We start from the raw sequence: 22,907 nt of genomic DNA, 5'->3' as shown, positions 1-22,907 counted from the left end.
CGGCGGTCCGATTCGGTCCAGCAGCGATCCGTGATGAGGGGATGGCCGTTCGTTTTCGGCCACCCCCTCTGGATCGCTCCTGGCCAATGAGAAGCTTCCTCCCCTGTGTATTGTTTACACAGGAAGGAGGAAGTGATGTCATTCTCCTCGGGGCGGTCTTTTTGACCGGACTACGAGGAGAAGAGTAAAAGTAAGTCTGCACGAACACTACACTGACATGTAGGTACACACAGGCACACAAACCCCCCCCGATCCCCCCCCCGATCGCCCCCCGATCCCCCCCCCCGCCCCCCCTCCCCCCCCAGTCACAGTGTCACTGATTGCATTGATCATTTCTTTACTGATCAATGCATTCAGTGTCAGTTGTGACAGTAAAAACTGTCAGGACAGTTAGTGTTAGGTCCAGGGTAGCCCCCTATCACCCCCCAATAAAGATTTAACCCCCTGATTGCCCCTAGAGTTAACCCTTTCACCCCCTTTTGCCAGTGTCACTAAGCGATCATTTTTCTGATCGCTGCATGTGTCGCTAGGTAGCTAGTTATTTTTTTAGGTTCACCGCCAGGTTTTTATATCGCTAGGTACCCCGATATACTACCCAATAATGTTTTTAACCCCCTGATTGCCGCTAGTTAACCCTTTCACCCCCTTTTGCCAGTGTCACTAAGCGATCGTTTTTCTGATCGCTGCATTAGTGTCGCTACAGTCGCTAGGTAGCTAGTTATTTTTTTAGGTTCACCGCCAGGTTTTTATAGCGCTAGGTACCCCGATATACTACCCAATAATGTTTTTAACCCCCTGATTGCCGCTAGTTAACCCTTTCACCCCCTTTTGCCAGTGTCACTAAGCGATCATTTTTCTGATCGCTGCATGTGTCGCTAGGTAGCTAGTTATTTTTTTAGGTTCACCGCCAGGTTTTTATATCGCTAGGTACCCCGATATACTACCCAATAATGTTTTTAACCCCCTGATTGCCGCTAGTTAACCCTTTCACCCCCTTTTGCCAGTGTCACTAAGCGATCGTTTTTCTGATCGCTGCATTAGTGTCGCTACAGTCGCTAGGTAGCTAGTTATTTTTTTAGGTTCACCGCCAGGTTTTTATAGCGCTAGGTACCCCGATATACTACCCAATAATGGTTTTAACCCCCTGATTTCCGCTAGTTAACCCTTTCACCCCCTTTTGCCAGTGTCACTAAGCGATAATTTTTCTGAACGCTGCATCAGTGTCGCTAGTGTCGCTAGGTAGCTAGTTAACTAGGCTCCCAAAAAGTCCCCCACATGTGGTATCCCCGTACTCGGGAGAAGCAGCAGAATTTATTTTGGGGTGTAATTTGACTTCTGCCCATAGCATGTGTGAGCAATATATCATTTAGTGACAACTTTGTGCAAAAAAAAAAAAGTTTGTAATATTCCCGCAACTTTTGGCAAAATATAAAATATTCCATGGACTCAACGTGCCTCTCAGTAAATAGCTTGGGGTGTCTACTTTCCAAAATGGGGTCATTTGGGGGGGTTTTGTGCTATTTTGGCATTTTATGGCCTTCGAAACTGTGATAGGTAGTGAGGAGTTAAATCAAAAATTTGCACCCTTAGAAATCCTGAAGGTGGTGATTGGTTTTCGGGGTGCCGTGCGCGACTAGACTCCCAAAAAGTCCCACACATGTGGTATCCCCGTACTCGGGAGAAGCAGCAGAATGTATTTTGGGGTGTCATTTCACATATAACCATGGCATGTGTGAGCAATATATCATTTAGTGACAACTTTTTGTAAAAAAAATTTTTTTTTTTTTTTTTGTCATTATTCAATCCCTTAGGACAAAAAAAATAAATATTCAATGGGCTCAACATACCCATCAGCAATTTCCTTGGGGTGTCTACTTTCCAAAATGGGGTCATTTGGGGGGGATTTGTACTGCCCTGCCATTTTAGCACCTCAAGAAATGAGATCGGCAGTCATAAATTAAAAGCTGTGTAAATTCCAGAAAATGTACTCTAGTTTGTAGACGCTATAACTTTTGCGCAAACCAAAAAATATACGCTTATTGACATTTTTTTTACTAAAGACATGTGGCTGAATAAATTTTGCCCTCAATGTATGACTAAAATTTAGTTTATTCGATTTTTCTTATAACAAAAAGAAGAAAATATCTTTTTTTTTCAAAATTTTCGCTCTTTTTTCATTTATATCGCAAAAAAAAAAAATCGCAGAGGCAATCAAATACCATCAAAAGAAAGCTCTATTTGTGGGAAGAAAAGGACGCAAATTTCGTTTGGGTGCAATATTGCATGACCGCGCAATTACCAGTTAAAGCAGCGCAGTGCGAAATTGCAAAAAGACCTCTGGTCCTTAAGGTGTTTATTGGTCCGGAACTGAAGTGGTTAAAGAATCATCACATCACAGTGTAAAAAGTTAAACCTTTCTGGGCCGCGCAGATCATGGTTACTTTGGACTGTATTTCAAGATCTGTAGTGTGCTGGCAAGTACGTAAACTGTTCTGTAATGCTTCCAATCTCCAGCAGGCTGTTGCTGCAGCACCCACTACCTTTAAGCCCTTTTCTAGGTATGTGTGCAATGGGCTTATGGACACTGTTAGGGATGGAAAACCTGGTTCCAAATATGCTAATCAGGAGGACTTCAAGGAAGATATGACAAAACGTTGGTTCCACAACAGTGGCATTAAACATTCACCTTCCTCATCAGTGACACTCACCACAAAACTACTATGTACCCGATTTTTTCCAAAAGACATGCTGCACAAAGCAATTCTGTATAAAACATGGCAAAAATAGTAAAGCCTCTTTGTGGTGGGAAGACTTTACCATAGTACACAAACGCACTGGGCCAAATTGTTCCATTTAAGTGAAAATTAAGCACATACACTTGGTCTGGTCATCAAGGGGCCAAACCTTCCGGTCTGTAAGTGGTTAAAGAATAAGTTCATTTTTTTGGATGGAACACAAAACACGTTACCACTCCTGCAGCTCTCTACACCCCCCCCCCCCCCATATGAAAGCAGGCCGGAGGATCAGCTGCTGACTCATTTTTTTGATGGAGTCTGGAGCACCTCTTTAAAAATATGCAGAGCTCTGCACAAGAACACAATAGTAATAAAATCGATGCAATGTTCTAGGTCAGGGATATGCAATTAGCGCACCTCCAGCTGTTGCAGAACTACAAGTTCCGTGAGGCATAGCAAGACTGACAGCCACAAGCATGACACCCAGAGACAGAGGCATGATGGCACTTGTAGTTTTGCAACAGCTGGAGGTCCACTAATTGCAGATCCCTGTTCTAGGTCTTTGCACTAATTTTATATTTACAGTTAGGTCCATAAATATATTTGGACACAGGCACAATTTTAGTTTTTTTCAGGTATTTATTAAAACCTATTCAAGCTATAGTTATATAATGGTCTGGTCAGGCTTGGTATGGTGAGGTATTATTTGAGGGTATGTACATCCAAATTGGAGGAAAAGTTTGGGAATTACAGCTCTTAATAGCTGCCGTAAAGAAAAATCCATTCACAACATCCAAACAAGGACACTCTCCAGGAGGTGGACGTGTCATTGTCAAAGTCTCCAATCAAGAGAAGACATCACGGGAGCAAATACAGAGGGTTCACCACAAGGTGCAAACCATTCATAAGCCCAAAGAATAGAAAAGCCAGATTAGACTTAGCCAAAAACATCTAAATAACCCAGTCCAGTTCTGGAAAAGTATCCTTTGGATGGATGAAACTAAGATTCTGGCTGCCATTTTTTTGCGATTAAGCACTGCGTCGCTTTAACTGACAATTGCACGGTCATGTGACATTGTACCCAAACAAAATTGACGTCCCTTTTTCCCCCACAAATAGAGCATAATTTTGGTGGTATTTGATGATCTCTACGTTTTTTATTTTATGCTCTAAAAACAATTTTGAATAAAAAAAAAAAAAAAAAAAAAAAAAAAAAAAAAACACCACAATATTTTGTACTTTTTTGCTGCAATACATATCTTTTTTTTTTTCGTTTAAAAAGGTTAATATTTTCTCAGTTTAGGCTGAGATATAGATATATATATTTTTTTTTTTACCAAAAAGAAAAATCGCAAATAAGCGTATATTGATTGGTTTGTGCAAAAGTTATAGCGTCTATAAATAAAAATGCTATAAATCTCTCTTTTTTTTAATTTATTTTTTATTAGTAATGACGGCGATTTTTATCGTGACTGCGACATTATGGCAGACACATCGGACAATTTTGACACATTTTTGGGACCATTTATTTATACAGCGATCAGTACTATAAACATGCATGGATTACTGTAAAAATTTCACTGGCAGGGTTAACACTAGGGAGCAATAAAGGGGTCAACTGCGTCCCTGCTACATGTTCTAACTGAAGGGGGGATGGGACTTGCTAGGGGAAGAGATAGATCGGTGTTCATACTTCGTATGAATGCATGATCTGTCTCTTCTCCCCTCAGAGAACCAGGATCTGTGTTTACACAGAGATCCGTTTCTCGCCGTGTCACAAGCGTTCCTGGGAGCCCGGCGGTCTTCGCGACCACCGGGCACTTGCATCGGCTCAGAGGTGAGCAGCGGGCGTGCCTTTAGCGGCCAAAAAAATAAATAAAAAATCCTTAATGGCACACCTCTTTACAACCCAAGGACTTCTGGAAAGATAGGCCCACCAGCAGAGCACAGTTGTGACCATATCAGCAGGATGGCCAGAAATGGCTGGCAGACTACTCTCCAGGGAAAAGAACACTGCTCTCTGGTGCTGCAGACTAACTTGCCAACCACAATCTGGTCACGCCTCCCTAGGGATTGGCTGGAGCTGCAGAAATAGTCAGGCTGCTCATCTTACTCTTCCACCTACTATGTTCTGGAAAGCACCAAAAAACAGGGGTAAGCAGTCAAACTTGCAGCCTGCAGAGCCCAGAGCTGCCTAAAGTAATCACACACACACACACACACACACACACACACACACACACACACACACACACACACACACACACACACACACACACTACTCTGCTGGTTAGAGGAGAGCCACAACATTAAATATGCCTACACAAACAAACATAGCAGCCCATCTAGGAAGGTGCTACATAACTATAAACATTTTACAAATCTGCACGCATGCAAACATAAAACAAACCTTTTTCTTCTCAAACTGATCATTAAACCCTTCAGACTCCTCCTCATGCACTACATCTTCCTCCTCAAATGATCGAGACTAGGGGAAAATAATAAAAAGTTTGACCCCATGGCTTACAATAAAATTACAGTTTACAGATTTCAGTGCCGTGTAAGAAATATACAACAAATTAGCAACAGACATAAGCAATACATACATGACCAGACTTAAATTTGTTTTTTAAGCTAGCACGAATAGCTTCTAGGGACTCTTCCTCTTCATTATCACTTTCATCATCCTTATCAAATAAATCCCCATCTGCTAAAAGGCAACCGCTGTCATTCATTAATGGCCCTTCTTCTGCCTGCACCTGAAACAAAAAGAACAATATTGTTATGAACATAAAAGTGCAATTCCAAAATGTGTTTCTTATATCACTAAACTTAAAGTGACTGTAAAGGCTTAAGGTTTTTCAGTATCAGCCGCCCCCCCCCCCCCCCCCCCCCACAATACTTACCTAGGTCCTCTTTCAATCCAGCGTTGTCCCTGAAAGCAGTATCTTTGCTTTATCCCCTCTCATGTACACATAGGCAGCAGTGGGAGCCATTGGATCCCACTTCTGTTGATCAAAACCTGTGAGCAGGGAGTGAGGGTTGGATCGGAGCCACGTTGTTAATGTCAACACATGGTACGCAACCCAATCGAAAGTGAGCGCACGTGTATCCCCATAGCAAGTGCTTGCTATGGGGTATACACATAAGAGGAGGTGCCAAGATTGCCAGCAAGGGACCCCAGAAGAGAAGGTTCACTCTCTAAAATCATTGCACAAAGCAGGCAAGTACAAACCCAATTCCAAATAAGTTGGGGAGCTGTGTAAAATCTACATAAAAACAGAATGCAAGGAGCTTTTTTTTTTCCCCCCCTGCGAGTCTCACTACTGTACGAGTAAATTTAGAGATCAAAATGTCAAATCGAAGGTACATTAGTGAAGAGGCCTACATGTTTCTGAGCATGATAGATAGTGAAGAGGAAGTCACTCATCTTTCAGATTCAGAATACGAACCGGTAGACAGCAGCGGCACCCTGACAGATAGCTCCGACAATGGAGTTGTGGTTTCTGCCAAGGTCAGGCATACCCCACCCCATTCTGCAGTCGTTGAGGTGCAAGAACTGCAGGACTCTGGAGCATAGAGCTAGTACTAGTGCCGTTCATCCCGGTGAACTGGCAAGCACCAGTGGCCTAGTACATGCAGCACTGCAGTAACACTTGATGATGCAGCGAGTGCCATAAACACAGTTCAAGCTGGTGAGGTGGCTAGCACGAGTTGTGTCCCGCTGCCACCAAGAAGACAAACATAGGCCCATCAAGCCCATAGTGCCCTTCCTGCTGCAATTGCCAATCCTAATTAGGAGCCCACCACTTCTGCAGCACCCGTACTTCCCCATTCACTGGCCAGCCCGGAATTCAGGTGGAAACAGTTGACTTTATGTCACTTTTTATTCTATGCTTTTCACGGAAGATCTCTATAGATCTATTGTGGACCAAAGCAATTTGTATGCTGGTCAATTCATTGCCACTAAACACCAGTTGACCCTTGCCACAGATTGGAGACCTATTACAATCTCCGAATTTAAGACCTTCCTGGGCCTATCCCTCCTCATGGGAATAACTAAAATAAAGTCAGTTGTGATCATATTGGTCCACTAACCCAATTCATTATATGCCCGTGTTCTCTGCCTGCATGACCAGGACACAATACGAGCAGATCTTGCGATTCACGCACTTTAATGATAATAAACTCTGCCGTCCTCGGGGTGACTCTGAATTTGATTGGCTTTACAAAATTCAGCCCCTTGTAAACTACTTCAAACAACAGTTTGCAGCCTTGTTTACTCCTGATCAAGTTGTCTGTGTTGATGAGTCCCTGATTACGTTTTCTGGCCGCTTGTCTATCAAACAGTACCTTCCCAGCAAGCTTGCCAGATATGGGGTCAAGATGCGTAAGCTCTGTGACAGGGAAACAGGCTATGCATATAGTTAACAAGTGAAAAACTAGTCACGAAGAGCCAGAGAACTGCCCAGATTACATAGGGAGCACTGGTAAGATTGTGTGGGACTTTGTGTCACCCTTATTTGTAAAGGGGTACCACTTGTACGTGGACAATTATTACACGAGCGTGCCACTTTTAAGTCACCTTTTTGATTATGGAATTGCCGTATGTGGCACCGTGCGATCTAATTGACTGAGCTTCCCCCAACGGCTTGTAGAATCCCGACTTAGGCCAGGGGAGAGAGGCTGCTTGAAGCGTAATAATTTGTTAGCAATGAAGTGAAGTGGAGGGATTTTTTTTTTTCTGTCCTCCCTTTAGGCTAGGTTCACACTATAGCGATGCGGGAACGCCGCGAATCCGCGGCGTTTTCCCGCATCGCATACCTCCCGCCGGCAGTTCACACTGCCCTATGCAGATGGCTGGGAGTGTCAATGATATGTTAATGACACCCCCAGATCCGTCCGCATATCGCAGTGCGATCTGCACACTCGCACAGGAATCCGATTCTGCTGCGGACCAAAAAAAGGGTCCCGTGCGAGTTTGCTGCGGGAGCGATGCGAATTCAGCCATACTATCTGTATGGCTGAACTCGCATCACTACGGAGATCGGATGTGATTTGCACTGCAGTGCGGTGCGAATCACATCCGGATCTCCCCCCGCAGCAGTGTGAACCCAGCCTCAAGCAGATACGACAGTCCAAATTTCTACAGCGACTGGTGTTGGAGAAACCCCTCTTTGTCCTCTTTGTCCATGGATACAACATTAATATGGGGGTGGACCTCAACGACCAGTTGTTGGCGCCATACCCAACTGCCCGTAAGGCCAGACGTTGGGACAAAAAAGTGTTTGTACATGCATTTCAATTGGCTCTGCTGAACGCTTTGATGCTATACAAAGCTTCAGGACGGACTGGATCCTTCCTTAAATTCCAGGAAGAGAAAATCACAGCTTGTTTTCAGACGGTGCTATGGCCCACCTTCCCAACGCAAATGCAGTGAGCCGGCTGCATGAGAGGCATTTTCCGCATGCCCTCCCTGGTACTCCTACCCAAAGAAGATGTAGCGTCTGCAGAAAACACGGATTTAGGCGTGACACCCACTTTTATTGTCCCTCCTGTCCTGACCAACCTGGTCTCTGCATCGGTGACTGTTTTAATGCTACCACACACTAGTTGAATATTAGCCTAGGGTACAGCACTACATATTCCTAGGGCACACCAACACAAGGTCTCAAAAGATGTGGTGGCAATCACATTTTGAGAGATACCAATCTGCAACGTTTGGTTTACAGTTTTTCTAAAGGTGAAAAACAAAACAAGTCTTCAAATAGTTGTGGTTTTATTTTTCTTCTCTCTATTCTCTCTCTCATGTTTGCTCACTATTCTATTATCTATTGTTCTCTCCGAGTTTTATTTTTATTATGTTTTATTGTATTTGCTTTGCAGGTATAGTATGTTATACTGTAATGCTACTTTGTTTTATTGTTAACCATCAATTGCACAGCAGGTATGTCTTTCAGCTGCAGCATGGGTTTATTTATCTTGACAGCAACAACATTTGCTCCCACGATACGTAAAGCTGTGACTCCAGCGCTGTTGGAGGCGATTTCACCACCACAGATTGCAAGGTTTTATTTTTACTATGTTTTATTGTATTTGCTTTGCAGGTATGGTAAGTAGGGATGCACCGAAATTTCGGCCGCCGAAACATATCGGCCGAAAAAGCCCTTTTCGGCAATTTGCCGAAAGAGAAAAAACGGCCGATAATGGAGCCGAAAATGGGGCGGGGCCAGGGTAGGGGGTGGGGCGGGGCCAGGGTAGGGGGTGGGGCTCCGCCCCCCGCCCCTGGTGCGCCCATCATGAAGAGATATATCACGCTATAGTGCAGGCGAGCCGTCTCCGCCGCCTGTTTGATCACAGCGCGGGAACATCACAGCTTTCAGTTCAATAGCTGTGTGTTCCCGGCCGCGCGCCATCACGTACAGCCCCTCCCCCTTGTCAGGGCACTTAGATAGACAGATCACCCGTAGGATTGGACGGATGATCTGTCTATCAAAGTGCCCTGACAAGGGGGAGGGGCTGTACGTGACGGCGCGCGGCCGGGAACACACAGCTATTGAACTGAAAGCTGTGATGTTCCCCTGCTGTGATCAAACAGGCGACGGAGGCGACTCTCCTCTTCCCTCTTCTGTTTTCTCTTCACAGGTTAGCTGCTATGAGGGGAGACACACACTGGCTGCTATGAGGGGAGACACTGGCTGCATTGTATCAATTGTGTCATGTGTCATGTATCATGTGTGCAATTTCTGACCATCTCCTGTACCGCGTCCCCAGTCTCTGACCATCTCCTGTACCGCGTCCCCAGTCTCTGACCATCTCCTGTACCGCGTCCCCAGTCTCTGACCATCTCCTGTACCGCGTCCCCAGTCTCTGACCATCTCCTGTACCGCGTCCCCAGTCTCTGACCATCTCCTGTACCGCGTCCCCAGTCTCTGACCATCTCCTGTACCGCGTCCCCAGTCTCTGACCATCTCCTGTACCGCGTCCCCAGTCTCTGACCATCTCCTGCACCGCGTCCCCAGTCTCTGACCATCTCCTGCACCGCGTCCCCAGTCTCTGACCATCTCCTGCACCGCGTCCCCAGTCTCTGACCATCTCCTGCACCGCGTCCCCAGTCTCTGACCATCTCCTGCACCGCGTCCCCAGTCTCTGACCATCTCCTGCACCGCGTCCCCAGTCTCTGACCATCTCCTGCACCATGTCCCCAGTCTCTGACCATCTCCTGCACCATGTCCCCAGTCTCGGACCACCTCCTGTATAAAAATATTTTTTAAAAACAGTCATTTTCGGTATCGGTTTCGGCCTAGTGTATTTTTCATTTTCGGTATCGGTTTCGGCACAAAAAAAACCCATTCGGTGCATCCCTAATGGTAAGTCTTACTGTAACGTTACTTTGTTTTATTTTTTTTAATTCCTTTATTAAATACGACAAAAGGAGCATGGATGCATCAAGTCATATCACTTTCACCTGTACAGATACAGTTAGTCGAACACAATGCTCAAGAAATAACAAAAACACAAGACTTGAATTCCCTTGTCTATTCAGTCTTGTTTATAAACTAAGACCAGAAGGCCCGACAGGCCTCTACGAACTTTTGTCAGCTTAAATAAGACATTGCATACACATCATTAAAGTGGCTGGATCACATACAATCTTTTTATCAACAGATACATGTTAATCTTTAAGTTCCTTCTGGTCACTTTGACCCTACCATAACCATACCATAGCCACAGCTGCAAGCTAAGACATAAGATTTAAGAAGAGAAAGAGGAAGGAGAAAAGAGTGAGTGAGGGGTGGGGATATAAAAAAAAAAAAAAAAGGGGGGGAAATCTCTCCCCCCCCCCACCTGGTTGACAGACAGCACAGCATGACACCCATGTGCTAAGAAAGGTGAATTCGATCAGGATGCGGAGTGAGCCACCTCCTGTAGGTACGTGTTAGTACCCCGTGAAATGTCTCCAGGGCCTCCACTTGTCCCGGAATTGCTCTTGCGTGTTATGTAAAGTGGCTGTCAATTGCTCCATATGGAGAATACAATTGACTTTAGAGTACCACAGGACCCTGGTTGGTGGTTGAGATTGTTTCCATAGCGCAGATATACACACCCTAGCCGCATTAAGGAGTTGCATTTTCAGTGTCTTTTTATTTCTGGATAGGCTTCTCAGTCAGGTGTAAAAGGCATGCAGCAGGGTTATCTTTCAATTCCACTGATGTCAAGCTTTTGATGGTTGCTGTTACCCTTTCCCAGAAGGCACCAAGCGCAGGGCAAGTCCCAAAAAAATGTGGAATATCACGCCAACTTGCGCATTACACCACCTGCACTTGTCAGATGAAGCCCTATCCATTTTGTCAAATATATAAGGAACTCTGTACCAGCATGAGACAATTTTGTACCCAATCTCCTGGTATTGATTCGCAATGGAGGACTTATGTGTCAGGGTTTGACTTTTACACCTGCCCCGGTGCAAACCGAGTCCTCAAGTCCTTTTCACATTGGTGGATAAATGTCAGGATAGGCTCATCGCTCAGCGTCATCAAGTAGCTATATAACAACAAAAGCTTATGTTGAGAGGGTTCCCCTGTGCTGCACAAAGATTCAAAAGGGGTCAAATTACGTGGTGTATATGGTGCCCTCTGTAGGGACTGCAGGAAATGTCTAAGTTGGTTGGTACTTAAGTTGTCTAATGGTGGAACTGCTACACTCAAGATCGCCGACAGCAACGGAAGCTCCCCTCGTAGCCAGACATCTATCAGGCAGTATTTCCCTGATGAACTCAAGTGTCTCCTCTTTCTACTCGTGAGCCCTGTTATGAAGTCTGGGTTTCCAATAATGGAGGTCATTGGGGAAGAAAGCGGTGAAAGACCCGTGCTGAGGAAAACCGACCTGGCCACCCTGAGAGTGGCTCCAATCAGGGGATGATTCCTCAGATCTTCTGGGGGTGAAGAGGTGAGCCACGGGGATGTCAAAAGAGGGATAGAGGCATCCTCGATCTCCATTCCCACCCACTGTTTAGAGTCTCTATTACAATGCCAGTCTAGTATCCTCGAGAAAGGTCTACTGCCATGCAGTACTTAAAGTCGTCCAGGACACCTATGCCCCCCCCTTTCCTTTGGCCTAGATAGTGTTTGCATTTTGATCCTAGATGACTTAAGTGCCCAAATGAAGTCTCTGGTTATCGCTCAAAGCTGTTTAAAGAATGCCACGGGGACACAAACAGATATAGCCTGTAAAATGTACAAAATCAGTGGGAGGAACGTCACCATCAGGGCATTACATCGCCCAAGCCAGGTCAAGGATTGCCAGTTGTGGAGTTCCATTTTCAATCTGTGAAGAATAATTGACGGGATACAGGTGTGCCAAGTCCAAGGTGATGTCAACGCCTAGGTATCGTATTGAATTATCCACCCAATGAAATGTAAAGGACATACGTAAGCTCTGCGCTTCAGAGTCAGGAACCGTTATGATCTTAAAATTTGATAGCTCGCCGTACACCTGTAAGGCCACTAGGATATTGGGAAGCGTAACCGCGATTTTATGGTGTCCCAAGGGCGTTTGCACACCTGTAATATTTGGCTTGCATCTCATGTAGCACAGAAAAAGCTACAGGGCCAGGATAAAAATGAGGGGCCGACAGGGTGCAGCCTTGCCTTATCCCGTTTGCGATCATGAAAAAAATGCAAGCGACGGTCATTCACCCGTACCACCGCCGGCAGGGTGGAGTAGAGAGACAATATCCAATTAAGCATATTAGGGCCCAGGCCAATGTGGTCCAGAGTGGCCCGCATAAAATGCCAGGCCATCTTGTTAAAGGCCTTTTCTGCATCTGTTCAAAGCAAGTGAAAGGGCTTTTCAGTAGAGCGTGACGCATGAATAAGATTAAACACCCTAGTGGCATTATCCCTTGCTTCTCTCCTCGGCACGAAGCCCGTCTGATCTAGATGTATTATTTCGGGTTATGTGGTAAAAGACAGTTTGACAGAATTTTTGAAAAAAAGCTTTAAGTCTACATTGAGTAGTGCAATTAGCCAATAGTTTCCGCACTGGAACAGGTTCTTTCCCTTTCTGGGTATAAGGGATATATATGCCCTCAGGGAGTCCACCACCATGGGGTTGCCCCCTTTTAGGGTGTTGTAGGCCACTGGGGGGAGTGCAGCCAGCCAATCCCCATCCAGCTCCGGAACCCAATTAAACACATTGAGCCTTCACATCTCATGGTAAAGGCCTAACAAAGGATGTTCAAGGGATGCAGAATTATGCATGTTATCCACTGGGCTAATTGGACCTTGACTCAAACGTAGAGGTACATAATAATGCCTATATCACAACCAATTCCAAAGAGGACAGTGCTCATGAAAGTCTTACTCTAACGGCCGCTTACTTCATTAACTTCAATTACAGTTCAGATGCGGTCGGGCGCATTCCTGGATTTCATTCTCTTTCTGGAGTACTGTCGTCATCTTCTGGATCTCTGGAGTCTCGGGGAAGCAGGCCGAGTGTTGCCGAACGCGATAGGGAAATCCAGCCAGTCAGGGATGGGAACCTCCAGGGTCTCCAAAAAAGCAAACAGATCTGGAAGCTGGTCAGGCCAACATAAGGTAAAGGTGTTATTGCCTTCGAGAACTGCAAGGTAGAAGGGGTGACCCCATCTGTATATAGCGCCAGCATTCCTAATGACTTCCAGTAATGGGCGGAGCACCCCTCTCATCCTTAGAGTGAGTCGTGAGAGATCTGGAAATAGATAAACGGCCACACCTCCGAAGTCAACCGAGCCTTTTTCCCAGGCTTGCCGCATTTCCTTCTTAATGGAGTAGAAGAAGTGGACCCTGACTAAAACATCTCTCGCGGTGGGCACATGTCCCCCCCCCCCGGGTCCCTGTACTCTATGCACCCGATCCAGCTCCGCCGTGGGCGGTTTGTCCAGCAATCGATTGAATATGGCTGTGATTGTAGCTCTAAGGTCATTCCCAACAGTGGCCTCAGGGAGTCCATGCAGCCTAATGTTATTTCTCCAGCTGCGATTTCCCCATCGTCTACAGACCGCTGCAACATAATCAAGCGGCATTGGTAATTAGCCTGTGACTCCTCAATTGCCAACATTCTAGATTCCAAGGCCACCGAGGAGGTCTCTACAGCGGTTACCCATGAGTCCACAGTGTCTATTCTTTTCTTAATGTCATGAATCTCTCTGGAGTGGGTACTTACTATTGTTGCTGCTGATTATGCAATGTCCTGCTTGGTGGGCATCCGCTGGAGGCTGCCCCCGAGTGCTGGTAGTCTGCGGGGCAGGTGTACATTCCACCCCCCAAGATGTCCGGCGACGGGATTGGTGAATCCGATCGGGAGGAGCGCAGTGTCTCCTTCCTGTGGCTGCCTTTGGCCCCCTTCTTCTGAAGCACCATGCCGCCAGCGGTAGTGCGAGGCGGCGCCATCTTGGAATCCGAGGCTGGTGCTGGGCTCGCCAAATTCCTCAGAAAATACGCCGATATATCTGTGCATGGCAGTTGTCCCTGGCTCTTTGTCGGTAGCGAACATGTGAAAGACGGCAAGGTCTGTGCACTGGAGAAGACTCACCACCCTGACACTGCACGGAGCTTCCAAATACACAGCTTCACAGTGCCATGACCAAGTCACACCCACAAAAAAATAAATGAATAAGCACCCCTGTTGTCCCCCCCCCCCCCAAGCAGTGCTTACAGCCAAAGGCGAACCCAAGTGTCGGTCTGGTGTCATATGTAAACAGCAATTGCACCATGCATGTGAGGTATAGTCACGCAGGTCAGATCGAGGGCAGTAATTTTAGCAGTAGACTTCCTCTGTAAATCGAAAGTGGTAACCGGTAAAACAGGGGTGCCCAACCTTTTGAAGAGCAAGGGCCACTTAAGCGACTTGGCAACCCGGTCACGGGCCACAATAAGCGGAGCGGGCAGATTGGATTGGAGATAGGCATTTGTAAACGGACACAAGTCAATTTACACCTCCTTAGAGGTGAATGGAGGGTCTGATTGAGTTGGACTGACTATGTGAAAGGGGCCTAAGGCTGCGTTCACACTGATGCACTGTTTACCCATATCACGGGTGCAGCACAGTTCACCTATGGCTTTCCTGCAGGTTAGCTGCACTTTGCCATAGACTTCTATTATATCCTGTAGGTGTGGTGCACTTTCAGAAAGCACACCAAACTCGCAGGTAATAGACATCTATGGCTCAGTGCAGGTAACCCACAGGTGCACTTCTGTGCACCTGTGGATCAGTTTGAAAGCAGCCCAGTAACTACTGTACAACAGATATGCCCAAATATACACTGATTTTAGTAATAAATCTACCTTTAATAACAGTATTCTATTTTATTCCATCCCAGAGCAGGGGGTCGCGGGCCACATCAAAGGGCTCCGTGGCCATATGTGGCCCCTAGGCCACTGGTTGGGCACCCCTGCTGTAAAGGCTTTTAAAAACGTATGTAGTTTTTCACCTCTGCACAGAAACGCAGATGTCTGCCTCTGGGAAAATCTTAATTAAAATGATCTGTTGTAAAGTGAAAAAACTGTTCTTTGGTTAGACAAATTGAAAAGGTAACATTTTTGGCAACCATGGACACTGCATCCTCCGGACTAAGAGGAGAGGGACCTTCCGGCTTGTTATCAGCACTCAGTTCAAAAGCCTGCATCTCTGATGGTATTGGGTTGCATTAATGCACATGGAATGGGCAGATGGCACATCTGGAAAGGCACTATCAATGCTGAAAGATATATCCAGATTTTAGAGCAGCACATGCTCCATTCAGACAATGTCCTTTTTAGAGAAGGCCTTGCATTTTTCAGCAGGACAATCCTAAATCACATAATGCATCTATGACAACAGTATGGTTTCTTAGAAGATTCTGGGTGCTTAACTGGCCTGCCTGCAGTCCAGACATTTAAACCAAAAGAAAATATATGGTGCATCTAGAAATTAAATATGATTGAAGACTCAGGATTGTTGAGCAGTTAGAATCCTATATCAGGCAAGAATGAGAAAACATCCCTCAAAACTTCAGCAGCTAAACAGTTCACGGATGTTTAGTGTTGTTAAAAGCAGAGGGGATGCTACACACGTTTTGGAGATTAAGCTGCAGGGATTTTATAAGCTGGTAGGTTAATTGGCTTCTGTCCAATATTGGTCCTAGTATATGAATGAGAGTTGGGGACCTTAGATTGTGGGCTCCTTGAGGGTAGGGACCGATGTAAAGTGTGTGATGTATGTGTGGAGCGCTGCGTAAATTGACAGCGCTATATGGGCACCTTAAATAAATATAGAACAGAGGAGCATCTTAATGAGACACAATGTACAAGGATAGGGACAATTGTAGACACGCACCCACACTCACTCAGGTTGAAGTGGGCGGACTGGCGTCTATTCAACCTCACTATGTAAGCCCCCGCACCTCTAATGCAGCTATAGCAGGGCTAAGAATGGGAGATAGCCGCGCTTTACTGTGTCACAATTGTTCATCTCATCCCATCCCTAATAATGGACTAGAAAATACTAGAGATTAACGTAATTCATTTGATTTTAAAGTGGTTCTAAAGTTAATGTTTTTACCATAATGCATTCCCTTCATTAACCACTTCCTGCCCGCCATATAAAGTGATCAGCTGTGTCCAATCACATGTAAACCAGGAAATGCCAGTTATCAGTTTTCCACTCCACTTTGAGGAGAGGAGAGCCAATCAGTTGCATTTCCTCACAGGGGAGATCTGCACAGATAATCAGGGCCCTGATTATCAGTGCAGACCCAACAGTGCCCAGCAGCGATGCCAGTCAGTGCCAATCCATGCTGCAACCTGAACATTTTGCTATGTTTAGTAGGAATCCATCAAAAGAAAAAAATCTTGTTTGGGAAATTCAAATTGAGGTTCCCTATCAAGTTTAAATATATGCTGGACACATCCCAGCAGCCAATGAGATAATGATCCTATAACTACAGCTGCTGCCTTACATTTTTTAACTGATATCGTCTTGCACCTGAACACTCATAAGTGCTTTATCTTGTAGTCCACCTAAACTTACCTTTGAACTTTTTGGTTTCCCCTCTTTAAGCTTTTCAATGGCTTTTAATTTCTTGTTTTCCTTCTCTCTTCTTCGTTCTGATTTTCCTTTCTGTTTTTCTTCCAAGCCTGTTTGTTTTTTAGATTTATGGCTTCTCTTCTGCTTGCTGCCTAAAAACTCTTTCTGTGGACTGTCCCAAGTGTTTCCCTCAATACTATGCAGCTTTTTAGAATCTGCAGCAAGTTCTCTGCCATTGTCTTCATCTGTATCATCACTGTCAACCAATGCAGTAAGTATTCTGCGAGGCTTCCCCTTCTCTACAGTTTTGTTCACATTGTCTTCTTCGCTTTCAGGGTCAAGCTCATCTCTAGCAGTAATGGTGCTAGTCTCTGCTTCAGGATCGCTGTCACTCTCTTCAAATAGTTTCTTGCTCTTCGTTTTCTTATGTACCACAATTTCATCATCGGAATCTAAAGATGTTAAGAACAATTATTCTCTTATGTTTTTTTTTTTAACTTTCCAAATAAAGACAATACAGAATTAAATTTTGTTTGTGAACACAGAATGTGAGACAAATACATATTACTAAACCATTTTAAAAGAACAAAAAGGACAGTTCTCTTCACAGCCAGATAAGTGGCATTCTAAAGCCTCATACACACGATTGGACTTTGTACGAAAGTCCACGGTAACGTTTGTACAAAGGGCGTGGTCCACAAGTTTGTACTGCATACACATGATCAGACTTTTTAGGCAACAAACACGAACGTAGTGACGTTTCAACGTACTGACGACACTTCAAAAGAGGACGTTCAATTACTCCAGCGCCACCTTTGGTCAACTTCTGTATTGTTGTCTGATCTTTTGCATTGGTTCTGAGCATGCATGTTTGTACCTTGTACAAAAGTCCGATGGTTTTGCGTACACACGATTGTACTTTGCTCCATCGGACTTATATTGTCAAAAAGTTTGTCCGTTCGCACAGTCAACAGAAGTCCGATGAAAACGGATAAAGTTTGTCCAATGGAGCGTACACGCGGTCGGATGTTGCTCCAAAACAGCCAATTTGCCTGTTTGTTGTCAAAAAGTCTGATCGTGTGTACGGGCCTTTATTTCCCATTTAGCTGTGTAACTATCTGTATATTCTCTCCACTCTAAGCTTGCTCTTTGAATGATAAACCAGGATCATCTCGCCACTGATTCAATGTTAAATCAGCAAACAGAAGCTGAGATAAACATTTTTCGCGCTCCAAAGTCATGTACCACGATAGCCTTAAGCCCCACAAACGCATGATCAGAAATCATACCGCTTTGAAATCGATCATGCAATAATCAGATTATTAGTACAGAGTATTTGAGAAATGATTATCACAATTCCTCCAATATTATCCGATCAGACACGCATGAAAAAAAAAAAAAAAAACAACAAAAAAAAAAAAAAAAAAAAAAAAAAAAAAAAAAAAAAAAAAAAAGGGACGATCATTCATCTACTAAACTCATGTGTACAGGGCATTGGACAGTAGCAAGGAATTGAAAATACTGAGAATTACTAATAGCATTATTTGGCTGCCTAGACACATTTTTACAAAAGCGTGGAGCTAGCCATCCGGGATACTGTGATAAAAATTATAAACACTCACATTGAGTGACAGTACACAACCAAACAAACAAGGTTATCCAAACGAGGAGACAAAACAATGGAATAAGGTGGCAATTTACAAATGAGTCTAGTCTATAAAACAGAAATAGGCAACAAATGAACGGAAAGCATCATTTAAATGTGTAATCATTTCCTTCTAGAAAAAAAAAAACATAATAGTTTAATAATGCTTCTCAGTAAAATACCTCCATTCTGAATAAAATCCATTCTTTCCAGTTGGTGATTTGGAGAATTCGCCTCACAGCTGCCTTGACCACTATCCGAATCACTGTCCAAGGCCTTCAATTCAGAGGTATTTTCTTTCACACTCAAAGGTACCTTAAAAAAAATATTATATATATATTATAAAAAATAATTTAAAAAACATACTACACTATTTTAATATTTACAAACATTCTCTATAAATTGGCAGAAACAATATATAATTAACTGGCAACAGACAGCTGTCCATGGAAAATTTATCAGCCTGACATCCAACATTTGTCAGATGGATTGCCAGATGGAGCGTATAAACTGTCGGATTTTAGGCCAACAGTCTGTCAACACAATTCCTGACAAAAAATCCAAACATGTGTATGAGGCTTTATTCTTTTTTGAAGCAGTTACCCTCTTCCCACCATCTTAATCCTTGCCTTGGCGAGGATGACATACTGTATTTTTCAGTCCTTAAGACCACCCCCCCCCAAAACAATGGGGGGAAATGTCTGTTCGTCTTATGGAGCAAATATTGACATACACACAGGCCCTCACTTAAAGTGATTCTAAAAAAGGTACAAATATCTCTAAAAATTATTACTTCAATGTTATACTTAACTGCTCTGTACAATGGTTTTGCACAGAACACCCCCGATCCTCTTCTTTTTGGGTCCCCCCACCAGCAATGTATGCTCCTCCTCACTCCAGAGTGCCCTCAATAGCTAGCCTCTTCCTATAGGGGCACTAGACCAGGGTCACTCCAGAGCCACACTCCTGTGAATGGACATCATCCATTCACACACAGAGCATGGCTCGGCCCAGCCCCCCACTCTCTCCTTATTGGCTCACTTGCTGTGATTGACAGCAGCCAATGGCTCCCACTGCTCTGTGAGCCAATGAGAGAGAGAGAGAGAGAGAGAGAGAGAGAGAGAGAGAGAGAGAGAGAGAGAGAGAGACTAAATGTACTCAAGACTGAGGTGCACTGACACCCCCCCCCCCATCAATATAAATGGGACTGAGGTGCACTGACACCCCCCCCCCCCCCATCAATATAAATGAGACTGAGGTGCACTGACACTCCCCCCCCATCAATATAAAATGAGACTGAGGTGCACCGACACCCCCCCCCCCCCCCATCAATATAAAATGAGACTGAGGTGCACCGACACCCCCCCCCCCCCATCAATATAAAATGAGACTGAGGTGCACTGAAACCCCCCCCCCCCCCCATCAATATAAATGAGACTGAGGTGCACTGACACCCCTCCCTCATCAATATAAATGAGACTGAGGTGCACTGACACCCCCCCCCCCCCCAATCAATATAAATGGGACTGAGGTGCACTGACACCACCCCCCCCCCCCAATCAATATAAATGGGACTGAGGTGCACTGACACCACCCCCCCCCCCCAATCAATATAAATGGGACTGAGGTGCACTGACACCACCCCCCCCCCCCAATCAATATAAATGGGACTGAGGTGCACTGACACCACCCCCCCCCCCCCAATCAATATAAATGGGACTGAGGTGCACTGACACCACCCCCCCCCCCCCCCAATCAATATAAATGGGACTGAGGTGCACTGACACCACCCCCCCCCCCCCCCCAATCAATAAAAATGGGACTGAGGTGCACTGACACCCCCCCCCCCCCAATCAATAAAAATGGGACTGAGGTGCACTGACACCCCCCCCCCCCCAATCAATATAAATGGGACTGAGGTGCACTGACACCCCCCCCCCCCAATCAATATAAATGGGACTGAGGTGCACTGACACCCCCCCCCCCAATCAATATAAATGGGACTGAGGTGCACTGACACCACCCCCCCCCCCCCAATCAATATAAATGGGACTGAGGTGCACTGACACCCCCCCCCCCCCCCAATCAATATAAATGGGACTGAGGTGCACTGACACCCCCCCCCCCCAATCAATATAAATGGGACTGAGGTGCACTGACACCACCCCCCCCCCCCCAATCAATATAAATGGGACTGAGGTGCACTGACACCACCCCCCCCCCCCCCCAATCAATATAAATGGGACTGAGGTGCACTGACACCACCCCCCCCCCCCAATCAATATAAATGGGACTGAGGTGCACTGACACCACCCCCCCCCCCCCCAATCAATAAAAATGGGACTGAGGTGCACTGACACCCCCCCCCCCAATCAATATAAATGGGACTGAGGTGCACTGACACCCCCCCCCCAATCAATATAAATGGGACTGAGGTGCACTGACACCCCCCCCCCCCCCCCCCAATCAATATAAATGGGACTGAGGTGCACTGACACCCCCCCCCCCCCAATCAATATAAATGGGACTGAGGTGCACTGACACCACCCCCCCCCCCCCCCAATCAATATAAATGGGACTGAGGTGCACTGACACCACCCCCCCCCCCCCCCCCAATCAATATAAAATGGGACTGAGGTGCACTGACACCACCCCCCCCCCCCCCCCCCCAATCAATATAAATGGAGAGCGTTAACCTGCAGACAGAAGCCACTGTAGCGTTGTGAAGGATCCCTTATTGTGCTCACCAAGAGAAGGGGGAAGGGGGGTAGCTACTCAGTACAGAGACTGGAGGGTAACTATTGAAGGTGGGCCTCTTCACAACAGGCAAACTATTATTTCCTGAAGAGGAGAGGACTGGCAGCCCCCAATTTCTTATAGGAGAGAGCTCATTTTCCTTTATATATTTGGGTTAGATGTAGAATACATTTTAGGGCAAGTACCAAGAACAAAAGACCACCCCCCTCAAAAGGAAAACATCCAATGTATAACATTGTATGTAGAAGGCCTGTCCTTCCTGCACACTCACAGGACACTTTCACCTAATGGATCCTTGCTGCCCCGGGTCCACCACAAGAGGCTCACTACACAGCTGCAACAAAAGCCTGAACGTGCACCCCGCCCCAACAGCTCACAACTATTTTCCTGTCTTTTCTAATACAAACAGCTGTAATGACAACACTATAAAACACAAACACAAGAATAAAGAGAGAGCCCGGTACCTGAGGCTCGGACACAGCAGCCATAATGTTCTCCCGGTGACAGCTCCCGCCAATACACACAGCAGCCGCCTCAGAATTGGCGCTCTGGACGGGAGGCGGGGACCACCTGATTGTCCTCCAATCACAGCAACTCTAGGTGGGAGGGGGGAAGTGTATGTGCGTTCCAACACTCGCTTTGGTTGTGTGGCGTGTGTTACACTGTGGTATAGTACTGGGGATGGAAAAAGGAGTTCAAATGCGAACATATTGATAATTTATTGGAAACATTTCTCAATACCGTCTTGATGCCAAATTGAACTTTAAAGCGGTGTTCTACCCAAAAAATTGGAAGCCAGCAGCTACCCATGCTGCAGCTTTTATTAATTTTATTTTTATTTGTCAGAGGGGGCCTGTCTGTGGATGTCAGAGGGGGCCAGTCTGTGGATGTCAGAGGGGGCCAGTCTGTGGAAGTCAGAGGGGGCCAGTCTGTGGATGTCAGAGGGGGCCAGTCTGTGGAAGTCAGAGGGGGCCAGTCTGTGGATGTCAGAGGGGGCCAGTCTGTGGATGTCAGAGGGGGCCAGTCTGTGGATGTCAGAGGGGGCCAGTCTGTGGATGTCAGAGGGGGCCAGTCTGTGGATGTCAGAGGGGGCCAGTCTGTGGATGTCAGAGGGGGCCAGTCTGTGGATGTCAGAGGGGGCCAGTCTGTGGATGTCAGAGGGGGCCAGTCTGTGGAAGTCAGAGGGGGCCAGTCTGTGGATGTCAGAGGGGGCCAGTCTGTGGAAGTCAGAGGGGGCCAGTCTGTGGATGTCAGAGGGGGCCAGTCTGTGGAAGTCAGAGGGGGCCAGTCTGTGGAAGTCAGAGGGGGCCAGTCTGTGGATATCAGAGGGGGCCAGTCTGTGGATATCAGAGGGGGCCAGTCTGTGGATATCAGAGGGGGCCAGTCTGTGGATGTCAGAGGGGGCCAGTCTGTGGATGTCAGAGGGGGCCAGTCTGTGGATGTCAGAGGGGGCCAGTCTGTGGATATCAGAGGGGGCCAGTCTGTGGATATCAGAGGGGGCCAGTCTGTGGATATCAGAGGGGGCCAGTCTGTGGATATCAGAGGGGGCCAGTCTGTGGATATCAGAGGGGGCCAGTCTGTGGATATCAGAGGGGGCCAGTCTGTGGATATCAGAGGGGGCCAGTCTGTGGATATCAGAGGGGGCCAGTCTGTGGATATCAGAGGGGGCCAGTCTGTGGAAGTCAGAGGGGGCCAGTCTGTGGAAGTCAGAGGGGGCCAGTCTG

General features: G+C 46.1%; 1 protein-coding gene across 1 annotated transcript in view; it reads right to left on the bottom strand.

Moving 5' to 3' along the window:
- Positions 1-21,732, bottom strand: part of CLSPN (claspin) — an 89,741-nt gene extending 68,009 nt beyond the window's left edge. The window contains exons 1-5 of the mRNA XM_077481723.1: positions 21,648-21,732; positions 18,609-18,741; positions 16,785-17,233; positions 5,342-5,494; positions 5,146-5,223 (exon numbers count right to left, since the gene is read on the bottom strand). Of these exons, the coding sequence (XP_077337849.1) occupies positions 5,146-5,223; positions 5,342-5,494; positions 16,785-17,233; positions 18,609-18,741; positions 21,648-21,671 (837 nt within the window). The 5' untranslated portion in view covers positions 21,672-21,732. The remainder of the gene's footprint in view (positions 1-5,145; positions 5,224-5,341; positions 5,495-16,784; positions 17,234-18,608; positions 18,742-21,647) is intronic.
- Positions 21,733-22,907: the final 1,175 nt, after the last annotated feature.

The sequence above is a fragment of the Lithobates pipiens genome, unplaced genomic scaffold, assembly GCF_037356315.1.
Source record: "Lithobates pipiens isolate NorthernLeopardFrog02 unplaced genomic scaffold, aLitPip1_a1.2 Scaffold_16, whole genome shotgun sequence".
NCBI classification, from domain to species: domain Eukaryota; kingdom Metazoa; phylum Chordata; class Amphibia; order Anura; family Ranidae; genus Lithobates; species Lithobates pipiens.
Note: the sequence above shows the minus strand (reverse complement) of the source record. Positions and strands in the feature narration are given on the sequence as shown.